This window comes from Vanacampus margaritifer, chromosome 9 (assembly GCF_051991255.1).
Source record: "Vanacampus margaritifer isolate UIUO_Vmar chromosome 9, RoL_Vmar_1.0, whole genome shotgun sequence".
NCBI lineage: Eukaryota > Metazoa > Chordata > Actinopteri > Syngnathiformes > Syngnathidae > Vanacampus > Vanacampus margaritifer.
In genome coordinates, this window is record NC_135440.1 from 14,204,906 (window position 1) to 14,223,755 (window position 18,850).

Here is an 18,850-nt window from a genome sequence, read left to right on the forward strand (position 1 = left end):
ATGCATTATGACTTAAGTCCATCCTGCTGAAGTTAGTCAGTGTGGTGCAATCATTGAAGGTGATGAATGAGCTATGCTTCAGAAGCCTTAGTATGACCAACCTGATGGGCAGATTGTCACCCGCTGCAGGGTGGGTTCTTCCCTGATAGCCTAAACAGACGAACGTCCGACTTCACAAGCACATTAGTCTTCCATCATCATCCAACTCGCACCTCTTTTCACAGTACGTTATGCCAAAAATGCCTTTGTTGTTACCTTTCATCTACGGACAACCGCTACCGCTCTCCGGGCATCCCATGAGTTATGGAGCTACGGGTGATTGTGGCCCATGCCCCTCCCTACTTTGCGTAAAATGTGCAGAACTAACTGATCCAGGAATTACATAGGGATTGGACACACAGGTTGGCTATCTAAGAGGAGAGTCCGCATAAATGTGCTAAGAGGTTAGTGACCCACCTGTTTCCAAAATTTGACTTATTGACTATATATATATATATATATATATATTGGGCAGGGAACTGAATTTGTTGGGAATACTCAGCACAAAAAAGACTACTTTTTAAAATAGTTTTTACATTGACATACTGTATCATTTTCTTCTGACCATAATTAAAGGAAAAAAGTATTTCTGAATTCGGTATTAATAATAATAATTTGCAGGTGATTTTGTTAAAAGGATGAATGAATGAACAAAGATTGCACGGCATTGTGGGAAATGTAGAAAGTACTTTACACATTTATTTGTATTTAATCGTCCCTCTGTTTCCAGTGTGTTTGCACCAGTGAGTGTTAAATGTTAATTGTGGGTCATATGTCCGTGCACTGGCAATTTTCAAGCAGTTAATTGCAATGTTGCAGATAAATGTATGAGGCGTTCTGGTCTGCTTATCCTTTTTTATTTTTTCTCCTCGAGGTCTGCTTATCCCATTGTCACTTCCCAGTCTCAGTGATGACACTCACACAATCAATTGTGGGTGGGGATGGGGGGGAACACACATAGGGAATATTCTGTACTGTTTATATTAATTCTAGTTATTCAATAGTATTGAATTTTATTTGGGATGTCTTGCTGTTATGGTTGATTTTGTCTTTAATCCAACCAAGTTAGGTTGATTGGTTCGTTAGGTAACGGGATTTACAAAACATGAATAAGCAGTCAGTGACCAAAGAAAAACCTGATAACATTTGCTGCAGGTCTTTAATTTCAAATTTGAGTGTTTGTGTGGGACATTCCTTTCTAGAATTAAAATGTCTCGTTCATTAGTAAGCCTTACATCATCCTCCATAAACACAAACATGCATATTGTCTGAATGCTAAACTGGTAAATTTTTGACGCTTCATTTTTGGACATTTCCACTTTAAACTAGATGGTGTGGAAATTATCTTTTAAGAGTTATTTCCTTATGGAGTATATTTATTAAGAGTCTTTCTACCATGCTCTGAAAACATCCTATTGTATAAGCTAAAAAGCTTTACAAATGGCATCTCAATTGGGGTTTTCCATGTCTCAATTTGACCCCTAGGAAGAGTTGTTAAACGCTTGTAAAAAGCCAAAACCGTCTATGAGATTGTCTTTGAATTTTAGATATTTTTCCTGCTATTCATTTATTTATTTGATGAGTGTATTTATTTATTTGGTGGATTTATTTATTTAAAATGTTTTCCTTTTCATCCTGTCCTGTTGGGTATTGCTGCCAAAATTTAGATTGACTGGCTGGCTATTCTTTTTCTTTTTTTTCTAGGGAACCTTAGAAAACCACTTGCCTAATACCTGCCAAATGTGATAAGTCTTATCGTGTGAGGCCGGTTATAAGAATAAATCCCACTCGTTAGGAGTGTAACCAATACAAAGCATGTAAAGATACCCCTGGAGGCCCTTTTCTCATTATTCCCCTTTACATTTAAGTTTTTATTTAGCTTGTACTCAGAGACGTTTTCCGTTGCCTTAATGATAAGAGGAAAAGCTATTTTTTTGGAGGTATTGTTGCTTCGAAGGCCTTTGAGAAATGCACTGCGGGAGAAACAACTGCGCCGTCAGGGCTGTGCTGGCGTAAGTGGAAGTGGCCTGGACAATAAGCGTCAACCCGCCCTTCCCATAGTAAACTTGATTTCCTGCTTACAGCATTTGAGGCAGACTATGGAAAGTACTGTATGAATGGAACTTTGTCTTTAAATGTCATTGACAAACATAAGATTGCAGTTGGTGAATCATCTAGTTAATTATGACGAATTTTCACATTGTCATGTCATGGGTTTTGGGTCAGAGCAGGTTTATCAGCGGGGCAGAAACCAACAGAAAAAGCATGTTCTCAAATGTTGTAGCCGTTCCACAAATATGTACTGCATTTTGTCATGATTTTAAGATAATATCTCCAGACCCCACTGAGGGATGATGGAGACTCTGGGTCAGGATGTGCTCCGGAAGAACGCTTCCGACAGAAAACCTTTGTTTTTATGAATCCTCCAGGGAATATTTTAAGGTCAGCCAACCAAGCTTTACAGGATTGCGGTTCTACTTGTGTCTATTGCTGGTGTGCCTGTACGCGGTTACATATGACGCATTTGTATTCTTCCTGTGGTTCACTGCTGCAGGAATTCGACTTTGTGTCAATGTACTGTCATGCTATCATGAAGATAAAAGCTTATTATAATGAAAGCTGTCATTAAAATGAATAGTTATCAGATGATTAATAGTGCAGTGTTGTTTTGAGAGTTTTGAGTTTCTTGAAAGAGCGATGAACATAAAGTGGGCGGAATGTAGGTAGGTGGAAGTTGTACAACAACATGGTCAATTCGATACTGCCGATCAATGCTTTCCAACAGAGATGAGCACATTGATCAGTAAAAGTACCAAGCGCTGCCCTCTGTTTCCAGCGTGCCTTTGTGCTGCGACTATTTATAGAAAGCCAATGGCAACAGATGAATGCACAGCGTCAGAGACCTATTCAAAGTTAGAAAGTAAACTGACCTCAAGTTCAGTGCACAATACGTGGTTGGTTTGAAATTGCTTTGAAAATGTGTTTTTGCCATTTTGGAAGACAGTGCTTGAGTGGATCCAGGCTGTGTTGCAAAACTCAGATAGAGGAGCCAGCACATGATTGATGGTGCATTGGTGCATGCAACTTGTAAATATATTTTTGGGGAATCCCTCCATTGAATTGTGACATTTTAGAATCAGCTTAATAGACAAGTAAATTGACATAAAAAAAGAAAGAAATTTGATTTACTGCAGTGCATGAGTACAGGAGCAAAGAGCAAGCTTTATATAAATATGGGAGTGATTGTGTGATGACAGGGAGTGTGTACAGGTAGTCCTCAACTTACGAACACAACGGCTTCCGAGAGGTTTGTAAATCGAATCACATTCAATTTTAATTCCAAATAAAATTAAATAATTTTTTTCAAATAAAATAATAAAAATATGTCAAAAAAAATGAAACAAACTGAATTATATAAAGTATCATTTTTACACAAACTTAAAAAAATACATTAAATTACATCATCCATTATATTATTATATATATTATTATTATATTATACGGCATTTATGGGCATCAATCAGCCTTTGTTCATATCTGTGAATGTTCATAACTAGAGGACTACCTGTATATGACCCAAGGGAACATGTTTTTTTGTGTGTGTGTTTGTTTTTCCGCTCTAGAATAAAGTGCAATTTCACATCCGCTACATAGTAGGTGGCAGTGGCTCTCATTGTTGGAGAGTGTGCAAGTAACAAAAAAATAATTGAGAATGTCTGCAGCCTGAGATATTTGTCAATTCAGTTATTTTAAAATGGGGGGGGCTTGGAGTCAGTGTCAGTTAAGTACATGGGCCTTTACGGGCCTTTGTTGATGATGGGAAGAAACGCATGTTCACTCTTAAGAGCGGAAGCTGGCCTCCAATTAACGATCATTATTAGCTATATTGCCAAACTTGCTGGCAGCGTTTCAGAACGAAGCTGCGAACATGACTGCCTTCAATTGTTTTGTTTTTTTAATGTTATTTGATCCAACCTGTTAAGTGCATTCTCTATCGCCCTGAAAGTCCAACAGGAAATACCACAGGATGCCAGACAGAGTAACCCAATAAAAAGTGAGCGCACCCAAATCATTAGTGAGGAAACACTCATAACGCATCCAGATGTACACACTAATTGGATTTCACCATCACATCAATAGTTGTAAGGCCTTTGTGCTTTTATGAGACTGACCGCAAGGTAAATGGAAAATATTTTGAAGCTTCCAAACCTTCAACAGGTGAAGGCGCTGACTAGCAAATGTAGACATCGGCAACCGCTGCCCCCAAATGAATGGAACATCTTCCACCATTATGGTGACGCATGAGGTACTGATGTAAGTAAGATGGTGGACAATCGGGAAAAGAGGAAATTTCCCTCATGTGTCATGTCAGGGCAATCACCGGAGAGAAGATCCTCAGGGAAAAAGGTTGGGCGGTGCTCTTACGTCAGGGGTTGCTCCTCTCCAGGGAGGAACATCCCCTCTGAGCAGAGGAATGAGCTCCTGATTCCCTAAACTTCCCCCCCGCCCCCGAGTGACATGATGAAACTCTGCATCCCCACACAGGAAGTCAGAAACAGACCAACTTCATACATCTTTTTATATTTGGTCACTGGACTGTCGCTCTCGTGTGAGTTTCAAGGGGCCCTGAAGTTCAGAAAACAATACGACACTCCCTCCCTCGCACAAATAGATCGTACGCTCTGAAAAGAGAACAACACATTTTCTAGCCGGATCACATTTATATCGAGTGGTGTTTGTCCACCTAATTTATTTCTTGCAACACTTATCCCTCTCTCGCCTGCCTCCCTGCTGGGTTTCATCATGCACACTTTGTCACAAGGCAGCAGTGCCATGGTGATGAAGCCACAGAAGTCGGGTGTTGACTTGGGACTGCTCCAGTAACTGTGGCAGAGTGAGAGTGAGAGAGAGGGTTAATGTGGAAGATACATACAAGCTCTTCCATGTTGACCACATTTTCTCATAATAAATTGGAGACCCCTAATGTACCACAACTGGAAATATCTATCCCCAAATGATGATTCAAGTTAACCATGCATTAAAATATGTTTATGAGCTTGATTCACATCTATTGTTGACTGGTGTTCTTCATTTTTTTTTCTCATGAAAATGGTTAGTGGCACTTAAACATTTGGGGACCGCTGCCTTTATTTAAAGGGGAAGTCAACCATGAACATTTCTTGACAATAATATGTTATATGTGACCTGACTAGTCTAAACATGACATTCTGATTAATATTACATTTGTGGATTGTGAGTTAAGCAGCAAAATCCAGCCGTTTTTATCTTGTGGCAGCCATTTTGAAACTTGGTGTCGACTGAAGATGGCATCACAGTTGCTCAGGGCTCAGACCACGACCAATCACAGCTCACCTGTTTTCTGAAGCTGAGCTGTGATTGGTTGTTACCTGTGCAACTGTGATGCCATTTTCACTCGACAGCAAGTGGCAAAATGGCTGCCTTCTGATATTGATAAAAACGGCTGGATTTAGCTGCAATATTGACCAGAATACCTTTTTGGGGGGGGGGGTTACCCTTCAAAGAGACAGTGTGTAGTATGTAGTGCCATCTAGTGGTGAATGAGTGATTTGTTCATTTTAAAAATCCTCTTGATTTCAATGATATGCAAAAAGATATCACATAAACGTATTTTTTTTAATGTAATTGTCTAGTAATCACCCCCACCACACCTTCCAGGAGGCTGACATATTTCGTCGCCATGTTTCTGCTACTGATCCGTCTGTGATTTAGGCTCCCTAACTCTCCCTAACTTTCGTTAGCTTCTCCCGTTAGCCCCTGCAGCTAGTTCTGTTCTTGCTAGCCGCTCCAGTGAGTTCTTGCTAGCCACTTTTGCTCGCCGTCCCCACGAGCTCTTGCTCTCCAGGCTGCTCACTTGCTACCTCACTTCCGCCGCTCACCGGGTTGCTGGCTCGCTCTCTCACTAGGCTTGCAAAGTGTGGTCTCTCTGCGGCATCGTACTGCGCGTGCGTTTGAACTCAGGTCTATGCATTTTGTTAGTTCACCATGAGATGGCACTAAATTGTACACACCGTCACTTAAAAAAAAAAAAACTGTGGGTGCATTGTTGGAAATAATAATTTTGTGACTGATTTAATGATAATAATTTTAGTGAGGTTCGTATAGTCATAGCCATGAATACAATTGAACTAATGCTAAATGGTAACTGGACTGAGCTTTATATAGCGCTTTCTGAGACAATGAGCGTTCGTATACTGTAGTGTATACTGTATAACACACAGTCCTGCTGTAATTTTAAAAATGTGAAAAATCTGTTTAATTGTTCTGAAAGGGAATTTCTATAGGCTGGAAGCTCTGTGCATGGTTTGAATGGTGAGGTTTTGTGCAACTTCAGAGGTGTATTTTCCTAAAAAAATAAATAATAAAAATGTGGTGGTAAGGTCTTACATTAGTTTTTGTTTTTACTCTAACTGGATTTTGCCATAAAGCAGTTCAATTTACAGTATTAGCGTCAGACATATTAGTTTGTTTTCAAGTCATTCATTATGAGTCATAACAGTTTCCACATATAGCCTAAATTATAACTTCCTCGTGATTGCAATGCTTTTTTTTTTTTAATACATGCTTCCTTGAGTACAGGCTGCATATAATTGGTCAAATACACACGCAGGCACACACGCAGAGAGACGCACACAGTGGCAGTACACAGAGTGACTATCCTGCAGACATGCTGACTTTCACACTTAAATGCTTTAATAGGACTAAAGTTGACAAAGGCCACGAGTGACGCAGTAGGAGCTATAACCGTCTTGCCACATTGCCGGTTTACTGTGCCCCTAGCAATTGGACAGAGCTATTTCCAATCCACAATCCCTCATCAGCCGCAGGAAGCTAGTCAGAAATAAACATTTTAGGTTAATCACTCCTAACATATATTTCAAGTTAATTCCAGGATCTGACCTATTGACTCTAATTTATAGACTTAACATAAAAAGGAGAACATGTTGAAAACAACAATGTGTAACTCGACCTTTCTAATTTTAAGTCAAGCCAGGACTGCTTTCGCTCTCATATAAATAAGTACTCCATTCTCATATTATTCATGTGATGGACTCACTTCCTCGTTTGAGAAACTATTCCTAGCCTCTGTGGAGGTCAGCCTCTGGGGCTGCAGTCAACAATCTCTTGCTTCGACAGATGGAGTTCCGCGTCTTTAGCCATCTTTACCTTGGACTTGAGGACTTGTTATCTCTCACACAATCGTATCCACCGGGAATGCCAACCACTTAATGAAGATAAGGGGCACGTGCAACCTACAGTATGTGATATGAGCTGTCTTGCACAAAGTAGAAGTTGTTATTATTATTATTATTATTATTATTAAAAAAAGAGTTCTTATCTCACTAATTGGCTCAGAAGCAGGCAATTAATGTCAGGCATTAGTTGCACATTCTCTTCTTGACTTCCTTGGCTGTGATAAAAGGATGGAGGGGTTAAATGTTTGTCCAGCTGAAATAACATAGTAAAAGTCCCTGTGTGAGTGTGCGCGTGCACGCGGGTGCGTCTGCAGCCACTCGTCAGAGCTCAGCACCTAAAAATAGCTGTTCTGGCTCCACGCCCCTGGCTGGGGGACAGGTCAAATTATGAAGGAAGATGAAAAATTTAAAGGCACAGGCTGCTTGGCCACAAAGCTGCCTTAGTGGTCACATTTGATTTGACTTTTATGGGAGGGAGTCACTTTATATCAACAATGGATGCTGGCTAGTTTTGGAAGACATATTAATAGAACACTCATGAAATTGTATATTTTCTCAGGGTTTGGGTTTTAAAAATGAGTCATGTGTTTGCATTTTCTCATACCTCCACGTTCTACATCACATTACACAGGCTGTTGCACGGAGGTGGTGTAAAGCATGAGATAATGCTCTTGACACAGTTGGTTTATGTAATTGCCGTCGTGCTGTTACGGCATCTTCCAGTTGGCTTCCCTGGCAAGTTGAAAGCATGCTTCCTGAGTAACAGCACTGGCCTGAATACACACTTAAACCCCACACATACGTACACTGAGCCGACACACACTCTTCAATGTGTCTTCAATGAACACAGTGTTTATGTGGCCCACCACTTGAACACATCATGTTGGGTGTTAGTCATAGTAGAAAGCTGGTTCGAAAGCTGGATTTACACTGCAGTGCCCAATTCCCATCTAGTGGATAGATCAGAAATGTCTATTAAATGTGTAGCAAACTCATAAATGACTATGTGTATTTTGGATTTCTAATGTCAATATCCTGTTCCCTCTATGCTTTATATTTTGAGTTGTAATTTTCTTGTTATGTGCTATTATTTTGGCGCACTTCCAGGAAGCGCTATCCACTGGAGGTGTCTTTACACCTAACAGAAGGACACTAATGGGGTAGATGCCACGGACTTCCGACTTTTACACATCAGCGCCGTTTCCGGCCACTGCTGGCCGCGTTCCAACACTCGCACCCCCACACGATTGTACCTTGAGGGATGAAAATTGACCTTTTGTTCAAAAAGTTTGATCACAGTCATCAAATTTGAGCCATAAAGGATCAAACAGTACAGCTCTAAATATATTTTGTGTCAAAGCTTCCCAATGTCTGTCTGCTCCTCCATTCAGGTGACCCAGCGCGATGGTGACAACATGTAGTATACCAATGACAATGAGCATATTTGTTAGTGGGTCTCCCGCTATATAGTACAAAAAACATTCTTCCTGTTTTTTGGTTTCCTTGTGGTTTCTACTACGACAAGCTTACTTGTCAACTGGTGTGTTCTAAATAAAGTGAACAAGCGGTGGGAAAGCACCTTTAAGCATACCTTTGTTGTCGATGGCAGTAGGACATATTTAAATATAGAGCCTACATTTTTGTGAATCGCATGAAAGAAGCACTTTTGTGAATCATTTGACAACTACATCAATGTAAAAAGGGATCCTTTTGCTCGTCCACCTGAGAGAACAAAATGAAGACGCAAATGTAGAGTGAGCGACTTGTTCCACAAGTCGGAGAGGGAGGGGAGATCAAGACTCCATCTGCAGAGAGGGAGTCAGGAGACATGCCTTCTGGCAGGAGCTGCAGAAGACAGCTGTGTTTGGTGTGGTATTTTTAAACGCATCAATGCTGCTCCAATCCCCGCGCCTCGCCTGACCTATTTTTAGCCAGGGCTGGCTATTGTTCTATTTCTGTCACCTGTGGGCCACGCAGTTGTTGATTCACATGCAAATGAAGCTCCCTCCCTCCTTCCCCAGCTCGCATTGCTGCCTGCCCGTGTGAGGTACTCAGCGCGCAGTACGCACGACTTTGCCAAGCAACTCTGCTTTGCAGGTTCCCCTCTGACACGTTGCTGAGAAGCGAAGGCAGGCACAGGCACAGGCACAGGCACAGGCAGCGAGGCTGACACTGTGTTAGTGTTTGGGTGGCGGAAGAGAGAGAGTGCTGTCTCAGAGGAGGAGGCGGAGGAAGGCGGTTGCGGCGCTCGCTCCCCCCCACGGGTGGCCGAAGGGGTGGCTCTCTTGGTGACGGCGTGCGATGAGACCCGAGCGCTAAGTGGAGTATGCTGCAGACGATTTACGAGGGCGAGTCAAGTTTCTCCACAACAGACGGCTGCGCTGGAGGAACCCAGCCGCTCCCCAACCACAGCACGATGCACAACGTGAACAGCTCAGGTGATCACAGCCGCGCAGCCTTTCTAGTCGGGGCCGCCTCGGAAATGTCAGCTTTTGGTTTTTCCTTTCCTTTCTCGTTCGTGCATTCCAGCGTCACATCTCACACACTCGTCCATCCTCGGCGTACTTGCCTCTCTCCCACTCGCTCGCTCTTGCTCTCAACTCTGCGCTCAGATAGTCTCTCTTTCTCAGTGCAAAGAACAACTCTCAGCTGGGCTCCCTGGTAGGATCAGGCACTTCTTCCTGAATCGAGGTATTTACTCTCATAATGCCGTATGCCGCTCCGTGTTCTGTTCATCGGTTGCACTGCTGTGTGTTCAAGCAATTGAACCCTTGTTGTTGTGCTAAACAATATGAATAGGAAGTGTGCCGCCTGTATTCCCAAGCTCTTGCCGGTCAAAATGAGTCACTGAGATCATGAAGAGCATGTTGTTTTCGTGCACTTTTTTGGGGGGGAAGTGGAAAAAGTGTGATGGTAATGCTGAGTGGACAACTTAAAGGTTTGTGTCAGGGCATTTACCACATGTATTGACTGCTCTATATTTGTCTTGACATAAAATGGAAATGTACAATACACAGATGAGAATGACTATGCGGTGAATGGACTCGGGTTGAGTCAGGACTGACTTTGTCATGCATTTCGCAATTGTTAAATAAATGTTTTGCATAAGTGAGATGGGTGTTTCATGGCAAAGTGCAGATTCATTCAATTGAACCTTGAATAGATTGTGACCAAAATATGTAGAGGCATAATTCCGTTTTAAGAGATCAGAATTTTGGTCTTAAAAAACAAGCATGGGTTTGTTTGACTGCAGGCAACAACAAAAAAAAACTGAGAAGCAGTGGGCCACACAAATTTAGAACGAAGACAGGAGGATGACACATTCCATCTGTCAATAAATCATGTTGTCACACGTCTTGTCCTCTGTGCGCAAGGCCCGTGTGGCAAACAACGGCTGCACACAGCGCCTGAATTCAGCCTCCTTGCTTATTCTGTGGGTCAGCTATTCTTAGGTGAGTTATTTTCGGCTTATGGCATTAGCCTGCTAAGATTAGGCGTCTGTGCATTATCATTCCTTCTTGGCATGCTCCTGATATAACAGTGCCTTGGAACATATATTAATAGTGAAACCCCTTTGCCTGATGTATTTGTTTTCCCTATTATCGGAACTCACTTCACAAGGTGTTGCTGAACGAGTCTGTCTCGACTTAATACTGACTTGAGGGTCGTCTTCTATGAATTGAGGTTAATGGAAAGCTGTTCTCTAAAGGAAACTACCATGTTTTTTTTGTTTTACTGTTTCATTTCAAATAGCTCACGTAAATGAAAGGGCATGCGTGTCAATGACGTCACGCAAACACTTGTTCAAAAGGGCTCTCTTACCAGGAAACTAATTAGCTCAGTCTCTGAGTGCAAAACATCATGCAAACCCACTTCAATAGGAACCTTGCGGACAATAATAGTCCATTTTACAAGTACCCTTGTGTAGCTCGTCTACCTTCATGTCTCATCACGGTGTGTTTGAAGTCATGACACACATACACAAAAACAATTATAGTACTCGTGATAGATGAAAAGTGAAATAATAGGTTATATAATCCATCTGTTGTTTGGGATTTTTGTGTGAGATGTAGATGCTTTTCTTCTCGCTGTGGCTCACTGCATCAGTGTAATTGATTTCTGGTGATGGATTTATTAGGATACGGGTAATATTCTCTGCAAAGAAAGTGACATCATCTTTACCAAAGAATTTACTGTCAATTTTAGAGGATAATTTGTGAATTTTTGTCATCAGTTTTTTTTTTGCTATTGATACTTAATGGATGGGGTATTGTTTGTTGATCGCTGGCTCCAGCATGATGATTCGGGTCAGTTCTCTTTGTTAACAGATAGCCTGCAAGTCTGAAATCTGGCTCAGCTGCAAGGACGAGCCGGCGTCTTAAAAATAAAGCGCCGTTTCCTGCTTTAGACTTGCCAGCTGCTCAAAATAACAAGGCACTTAATGAGAGATCCAGCGCCACATTGCAGTCCCAAAGATCAGCTTATTCCCCCTGATCTGTGTTGCTGATTCTATTTTGATTGTCAGACAAGGAATTTTCATCAGCCAAACATCTATTCTAAACGCAAGCGACATGCAAAACAAATGAAGATATTAAGCGTAATGGCTGATGCCAGTTTGTCGGTCATAAAAGATGCAAAACATCTAATGTGAGGGCAACGCAACTGGTGTGACGAGAGTTTCAAAGATGTACTAGTCTGCTGGGGCCAAATGTCCTCTTTTCCCCAGACATGTCCATTTTTTGACATCATGTCCAGGCATCGGGGTTGGGGGTGTGTTTGTCAGGATTTGTATTGTGGTGGATCCAAATGCAGGGAGGCAAGGCAGGATAACGCTCAGAAGGTATTTAATCTGAAAAATAGCAAAATGGCAAACAGGTACTTGAAAATGAAAGAAACACAAAGTTCAAAACAAGATTTAATAATCACCTCATGGTGCAAATGGTTAAATTGTGTGTTTCTTAAAAAATCTGAAAAAAATCACTTGGGCGATTATTTGAAGAAGGCGTTGATATGTTGAATGTGACTGACGCATTTCATGATAAATGAGAGATGAAGTGTAAGCGCGTTGTTACTGTAACAATTCGAACGTGAGGCGTGCAGAAGAAAAAAAAAGGCGTTTTTTTTGTGTGCGCGTGTTTGTTTGTCAGCTTTTTACGTTAGTAAGACCTTGCTTCCTTAGTATTCAAAAGGGATGTTGAGCTTTGTGGCGGTCCCAAATTTGAGCTCACTGGTAGCGCTTTGCACTCCCAAACCAGAGACATCGCTGAGTTAGGTGGTTATTCATTTGTCAAGTAAGGCTTAAAAATAGAGTAATGCTTTTTTATTTCCTACACAAATAAAGGAGTCATGTTAACATAGTAAAAATAGTTATCATATTTTTATTTTATTTTTTATTTTTAGTAAACTTTGATTATCATTTATAGGGATACATGACTCAGTGAGCCATTTTCAACAGTAAGAAGATAATATTTTGTCTATAATTAATTTGATCACTATTTTTCATGAACAATTAATACCTTTAAAAACTAATTTTGCCCGTGCTCAGGAAACCGGTAATGACCAATAAAGGCTCAGTCAAATTCATTCTGGACAAAATATTTACTTTTTACTGCTGAGTGGCTCAATCTGTCAAGTATTCCTTTAAAGGTATTAATTGTACATGAAAACTAATGAAGTTTTCAAATTAATGCTGGAAAAAATATTGACTTTTTAACTGCTGAAAATGGCCCAGTGAGTCTGTCAAGTATCTGTTTAAGTATCTCGAGGCCGGAGTGAGTGTGTTCTTTTTTTGGAACTCAAAACATAGTCACCCTATTCTAGTTTAATGTTTTACAACATTCTTACATAAAAACAAACAAACAAACATTTATTTGTACTATTGACTGCTACTTGTTGAAATTAAATGCAATTTCACAATTAACTCATTCACTCCCAGCCATTTTCACTAAAGCAAGCCCCTTCGCTCCCGGCTGTTTTACTGGATTTTGACAGATTTTGCAGACCAACAGAATATTGTGTTATATTCCTATAAAAACATGGAACCTACCAAAAGAAAGATTCTTCTTTCATCAGGAAAAAAAGTACATTTTTATCTGTTTACGTTTTGCAGCAATTAGCATTAAAATATAGCTAAGTTTAATCATTATTCACAATTCTGTTTAAAACAGTGGCGAAAACAGCTTGTTGCAACATGGCCCTGGTTGATCTCTTATACTCTGCTGTCACCTGCTGGCCGTTTTCGTAATAACTACCATTGCTTCAAGCATTCTCCTCAGTTCTGAGGCTGCATCAAAGCCTTCTGTATGCTCTAGCATAAAAATACATAAAAACTGTATAAATGCATATTTGGGAGCATGGCAATATTTAAAATATAACGTATTTATACGTTTTTGGGAGCAAATGAGTTAAGTAGTCAAAATATGGCCACCTTATACTAGTCTGTTTTACAACAGCCTTACATTAAAAAAAACAAACATAAAAACAAACAAAAAACATTTATTTGTACTATTCACTGAAAATTAAATGCAGTTCCACAATTAACTGCACAATTGGTTTATGGGCAAATTCCAATCAAGGCTGAACAAAGCTTGTGTTTTTCAATTAGCATACTGTATGATTTCATTACAGCTTCGTTTTCAGTCGTAACATTTATTAGCTTCATTTAGTGGCATGAGGGCAAACTCAAGGTGTAAGAACAGCTTTGCACGTTGTGTTCACTGAGTGATATTTATATTATGAATGGCTTGTTTCTCACGTCAGCCATTTTATTCTGAGCAACCATCTCAAATTAAGGCTGTAATTGTCACTCTAACCCGGAGCAAGCCGGACGGGCAGGAGAGTAAACACTTTTAGGAACACTGGCGCGGTCACACCGTATGAGTCATCCAATCGCCGCTCGGCGGGCCTTCTACAGGGAGGAATTTGGGCATGGGGCAACGGGGTACTTGTCTGGCCCTGGTGCTAAAAACAAATTTGGGAGCTGTCATTCATAAATATCTTGTTTACCAGTGCATGGAGCATTGGCGCTGCTATCCAGCGGAGAGGTGCCTCATTCTAATCTAGAAAAATGTATTTGCATTAAGCGTCACCGTGGCCTAAAGCGACGTTATACATATGACCTGGAAATTACATGAATGCAACATGGCGTATTTATTTTTGCTAGTGTTAAATTATGCTGGCAGCCTCACAAGTGTGACAGTCTTTCGCACATTGTCTATATTAAGAGCATTTATATTTGGCCCCAGTTACTGGAGGTTCGGTGTTCTTGTCTGCCTACGGATTATTTTCGTTTGACAGAAGCTACAGATTTCTGTGCTGTACAGTATGTGCTTTTGGCTCAAATGCTATTTGTTGTCGGGTGCAGCACGTCGGACCTTTCTCATGGCCATACCAGACAGTCGCGACGGATGTACGTTGTCAATTCTCCATTTTGCTTGAGTAATCACCATACCTTAAGGATCTCATTATTTTCCCCACAACTTTGCCGCTCCAGTCTGCGCTATTCTTGTGGACGGTGGGCGGACAAGAATAGCACGGGCGCGTGAGGCTGTTGTGGTTTCCTCAAGGGCCGTTTCGTGCAGCCTCGGTTATCAAATGTGGCCTTAAGCCTTCACACTCCCGCCTACACCTTCTTCCATCTGAGAAATTGTGATAGAGGATCAGCTTGATGCGCCGATCGAAGTGGAGATCCTTAATGTCATTCGCAGTCAGGGTAGCGAATGAAATATGAGATTAATTAAATATCACAGTGGCGAGTTCTCCCCACCAGCAGGTGTTTTTGTTGCTATTTTTAGGTCCATTAGGCAAAACTAGCACTGACTGTGCCTGACTCACGGAGTCCTTGAATGGTTCACAGGTTCACGGCTGTCCCTGGAACAGCGCCCATTACAGGAGAGTCCTTTGTCAAGTGCTTACATGCCAAGATGCATTTTCCTTGTCAACAGAGAGGAGTCTGATCTACAGGTACCGATTCATGTGCCTGCCGAGCCAGTGCCCTCCTCTGTCATTTCACTGAAGCTGTTTTTAGAACACCAGAGCCCAGGACTCCCTGCTGGCTGTCTTCACTCTTTGAACCTCTTCTAAGACTAGTTATCACTCACTATTCGCTCTTTGTGTAATTTGTTTTTGTTTTACCGTTTCTCTCTGCCGGGGACTCCGTCCTTATATAAGAGCTGATATAATAGTCCTCATGTCACATTGCCACAGTAGGCAGGAGATGTCATGCAGCGAGACTCCATAACTGCAGGATGGGTGTGTGTGTGTTTGGAGGGGGGTGCATAATTACGTAGCTGGTGTTGCTATGACAGCAGCAAGTTAGGGTGGTGGATACTCGGGTGTGGGGGTTGTCACAGACCAGGATTGCGCCACTTGCTTTTATGTTGCTATTTATAATCGGCACCACCACGTACAAATGCGTACAAACGCTCGCCTGGCAGTAATACAAATAAATAAATAAATAAAATCACACCAGTGTGCCTGCCACAGGGAGTATACGTGATGACAACTATGGAGAAGGTGTTTTGTCGACTTGTTTAAAATCAATTAGTGACGGTTGATAAAAAAAATGTTGACGGCGCCACAGCATACCAAAAAATGTAAAACGTGAGGTGTGTCAGTTTGTGTGCCATCTCTTGCCTGGAGAACATTAGGGCGATGAATGCACTTAATTAATGTTCTCACAGCTACTGGAAATTCAAGTAGGTTTGGATGTTTCTGTGGTGTCAAAACACTTTGCAGCATCTTGGTTATCGGGCGCCAAACCACAACCCAGCTAGCATGTAGCATTTTCGTTTTACACTTTGAACAAAGCAGATCACTGGTGATATTATCGCAGTGGTGATGTATAGTATAGCTGGAGTCCTTGTTACGATCATCACCTTACATTTACAGGAGTCTACCATTAGTTATCTTTAGGGCTACAGTAAATTAATTCTAGCAGCTAAAGATCTAAAACTATAAAAAAAAAAATGTTATTTTGCTAATAAAGTTATATGGGAGTGATGTACCTTACTGGGTTGATATTTTATTTCTATATTTATTTTTTGCTTCATGACATCGACTTGTGTAGGTTTGGGTAGTTTTTATCTTATTTTTTTTGTAACCCACTTAGCACTAAAAATATTAAGCATAATATCAGCAGTGATCTTGCGCTGAATATTTATACCTTCACACAGATACACACAAACTTCATTAATAGTTCTTGAAGTAGCCTTGTCTATATTTCAAACAAGATATTGTTTTCCCCTATATATGGAACTAGGAGCATGAAAGGAAACCCAGTGTCTTTGTATCTGGCAATTACACATAATGACAAAAACATTTCCTATCAACGTCAGCACTCAGTCACAAAACTGGAAAGATCACAGAAATTTTGTATGCCCCCATAAATGCCAGTTCCATCGTTAAAATGTTCCTTTAAGGATTTATAAGCTGCATGACGTCCTGGGAGAGATGAGAAGAATGCCGTGCCGTTTGTTTATTAAACAAGCAGAAGATAGGATTTAAATAAATACTTGAAATGTCCACTGTGAGCTCCGTGCTAAATAACCATTGGGTCCTCAGTACAGCTGCTCCCAGTAGACTCTGCCGGATGTGATCCAGTGTTTCTTTTTAGAACCGATTATAATTACAGGTTTGCATAAGAGGAAGCTGTTCTTTCAGGATTCTCACTTTTTTACTTCTATTCCTCCTTCTCTATTATACTTGCTGATTCTTAATATAATTATCTCGCTTTTTTATGATCCCCCCTCCCTACAGCAACTGACTGCGTCCCATTACAGGCACGTATTAAGCATTTAATGTTTTTCTTTTCTTTTTTCTCATCCTTTTTTATGGAATCCAGTGGAGATCAAGTCAGACGTACCACTGGTCGTGGAACCCTTATCACCGTTAGACCTGCGCACAGACCTGAGGATGCTGGGGCCAGGCTCGGACCCGGGACTGTGGGAGCGACAGCTGCAGCAGGAGCTGCTGCTCATCCAAAAGCAGCAGCAGATCCAAAAGCAGCTGCTCATCAGCGAGTTCCAGAAGCAGCATGAGAAGTTGACCCGTCAGCACCAGGCTCAGCTCCAGGAGCACCTCAAGGTGGGCGTAGCTCGTTAGCGTTTCATACATCACAACACAGCGTGGCATAGTCCAGATAGTTTGAAAGTACTACAACTTTGAACATTAGGGAATAAAAAAGGAAGCAGCTCAGCAATGCCGAGTTTCGAGCGTCACAGCGTGAGAAATATTTTCACACGCAAACATCAAATCATCCATCACTGCAAAATAGAAAAACACAGCACGCCCATAAAAATAGCTGCAATTTCCCCCAAAACATCAAGCACCATTCATTAGAGTTGCTTTACCGCTGGTTGTGCCGCCCTCTCAGCTTCAACAGGAGCTACACACGATGAAACAGCAGCAGGAACTCGCGGAGAAGGAGCGCCGTCTGGAGCAGCTACAGCAGCAGAACCACCAGCACCAACAGAACCAGCAGCAGAACCAGCAGGAAAAAGAGCAGGAGAGGCACCGGCGGGAGCTGCACATCTCCAGCTTGAGTCTTCGGGCCAAAGAACGCTCCAGAGAGAGTAAGAGCTCGACACCGAGGGGGAAAATCTACATATGGATTAAAAGTTCACCGAGAAATAAACACAGTTATTATTATTGTCATTATCATTATTATTATTACATTTGTAATTGCGACTGCGGCCGATACCAGTATCAGCTGCCCTCTTGTGGCTGTTTTACCATCAGGAACAAGAATGCAATTTTAAGGAAAAATGCTAAATTGGGATTTATAGGTCTTTCTTTAAAATTATCTGTCATTTTAATCTCATGTATCAAAAGTAGTGGTGTCGGTATTTGGTATCGGTGACTACTCAAAAAAAAAAGTCGTATAAAACATCCCTTATTATTATTCTATTTTTATCTATGTAAAATTATAAGCAGGTTTAAATCAGTAAAGTACAACAAACATTTGAGGTTAATATCGCATAATACAAAAATGTGCAAGATCATATTTTTTTGCCTTCTGCTTATTGTAAAGTGCATTACAAGAATTACAATAACATTTACATACTTAAGCAAAGAGGCCATAACGGGGGAAAAAAAGTATAAAACATTTCTTCTCATTTCCAACTTTTTAGCATCTTCTAATAATGGTATGTACGTTTTCACTGACAGCGTTTCAGATTTGTTATTGAGATTACTTTAGTTGTAAAATTAAGAGGCTAAGATCATCCCTGTAATTTTAAGGTGATAATTATAATAAAGACTATAATTAAAGTGATACAAATAGCTGAGGCTTCACGGTGCCATTTAATCTTGGAATTTGTTGAAAACGTCTTTTAATAGAACTATGAGAATAGCTTGCGATCTAAGGTTTCATTTCTGTTTTTACATTCTGCCTAATAATAGAGGAGATGACTTATGACTTTGTCAGGTCAGGTAATTTGAAACGATGCCCTGGAACTGTCGGCCTCCAATAGGAAAGTTATTTTATTTATTTTATTTTTTTGCAATCTAAAGCCTGTTGGCCACTAGGGGGGGATCTTTCTACATGACTAAAGACAGCCACAGAGCAGAAATAATTT

General features: G+C 40.9%; 1 protein-coding gene across 4 annotated transcripts in view; it reads left to right on the plus strand.

The window, feature by feature from the left end:
* hdac9b (histone deacetylase 9b) overlaps positions 1-18,850 on the plus strand; it is a 39,079-nt gene that overhangs the window by 5,715 nt on the left and 14,514 nt on the right. The window contains exons 1-3 of one of the 4 annotated variants that reach the window (XM_077576393.1): positions 9,172-9,712; positions 17,116-17,357; positions 17,647-17,845. In XM_077576393.1, coding sequence (XP_077432519.1) covers positions 9,601-9,712; positions 17,116-17,357; positions 17,647-17,845 — 553 coding nt within the window. In that variant the 5' untranslated portion in view covers positions 9,172-9,600. Of the gene's footprint in view, positions 1-9,171; positions 9,713-9,801; positions 9,966-17,115; positions 17,358-17,646; positions 17,846-18,850 lie in introns of those variants that run through there. The other 3 variants (XM_077576392.1, XM_077576395.1, XM_077576394.1) reach the window with 3 other exon arrangements.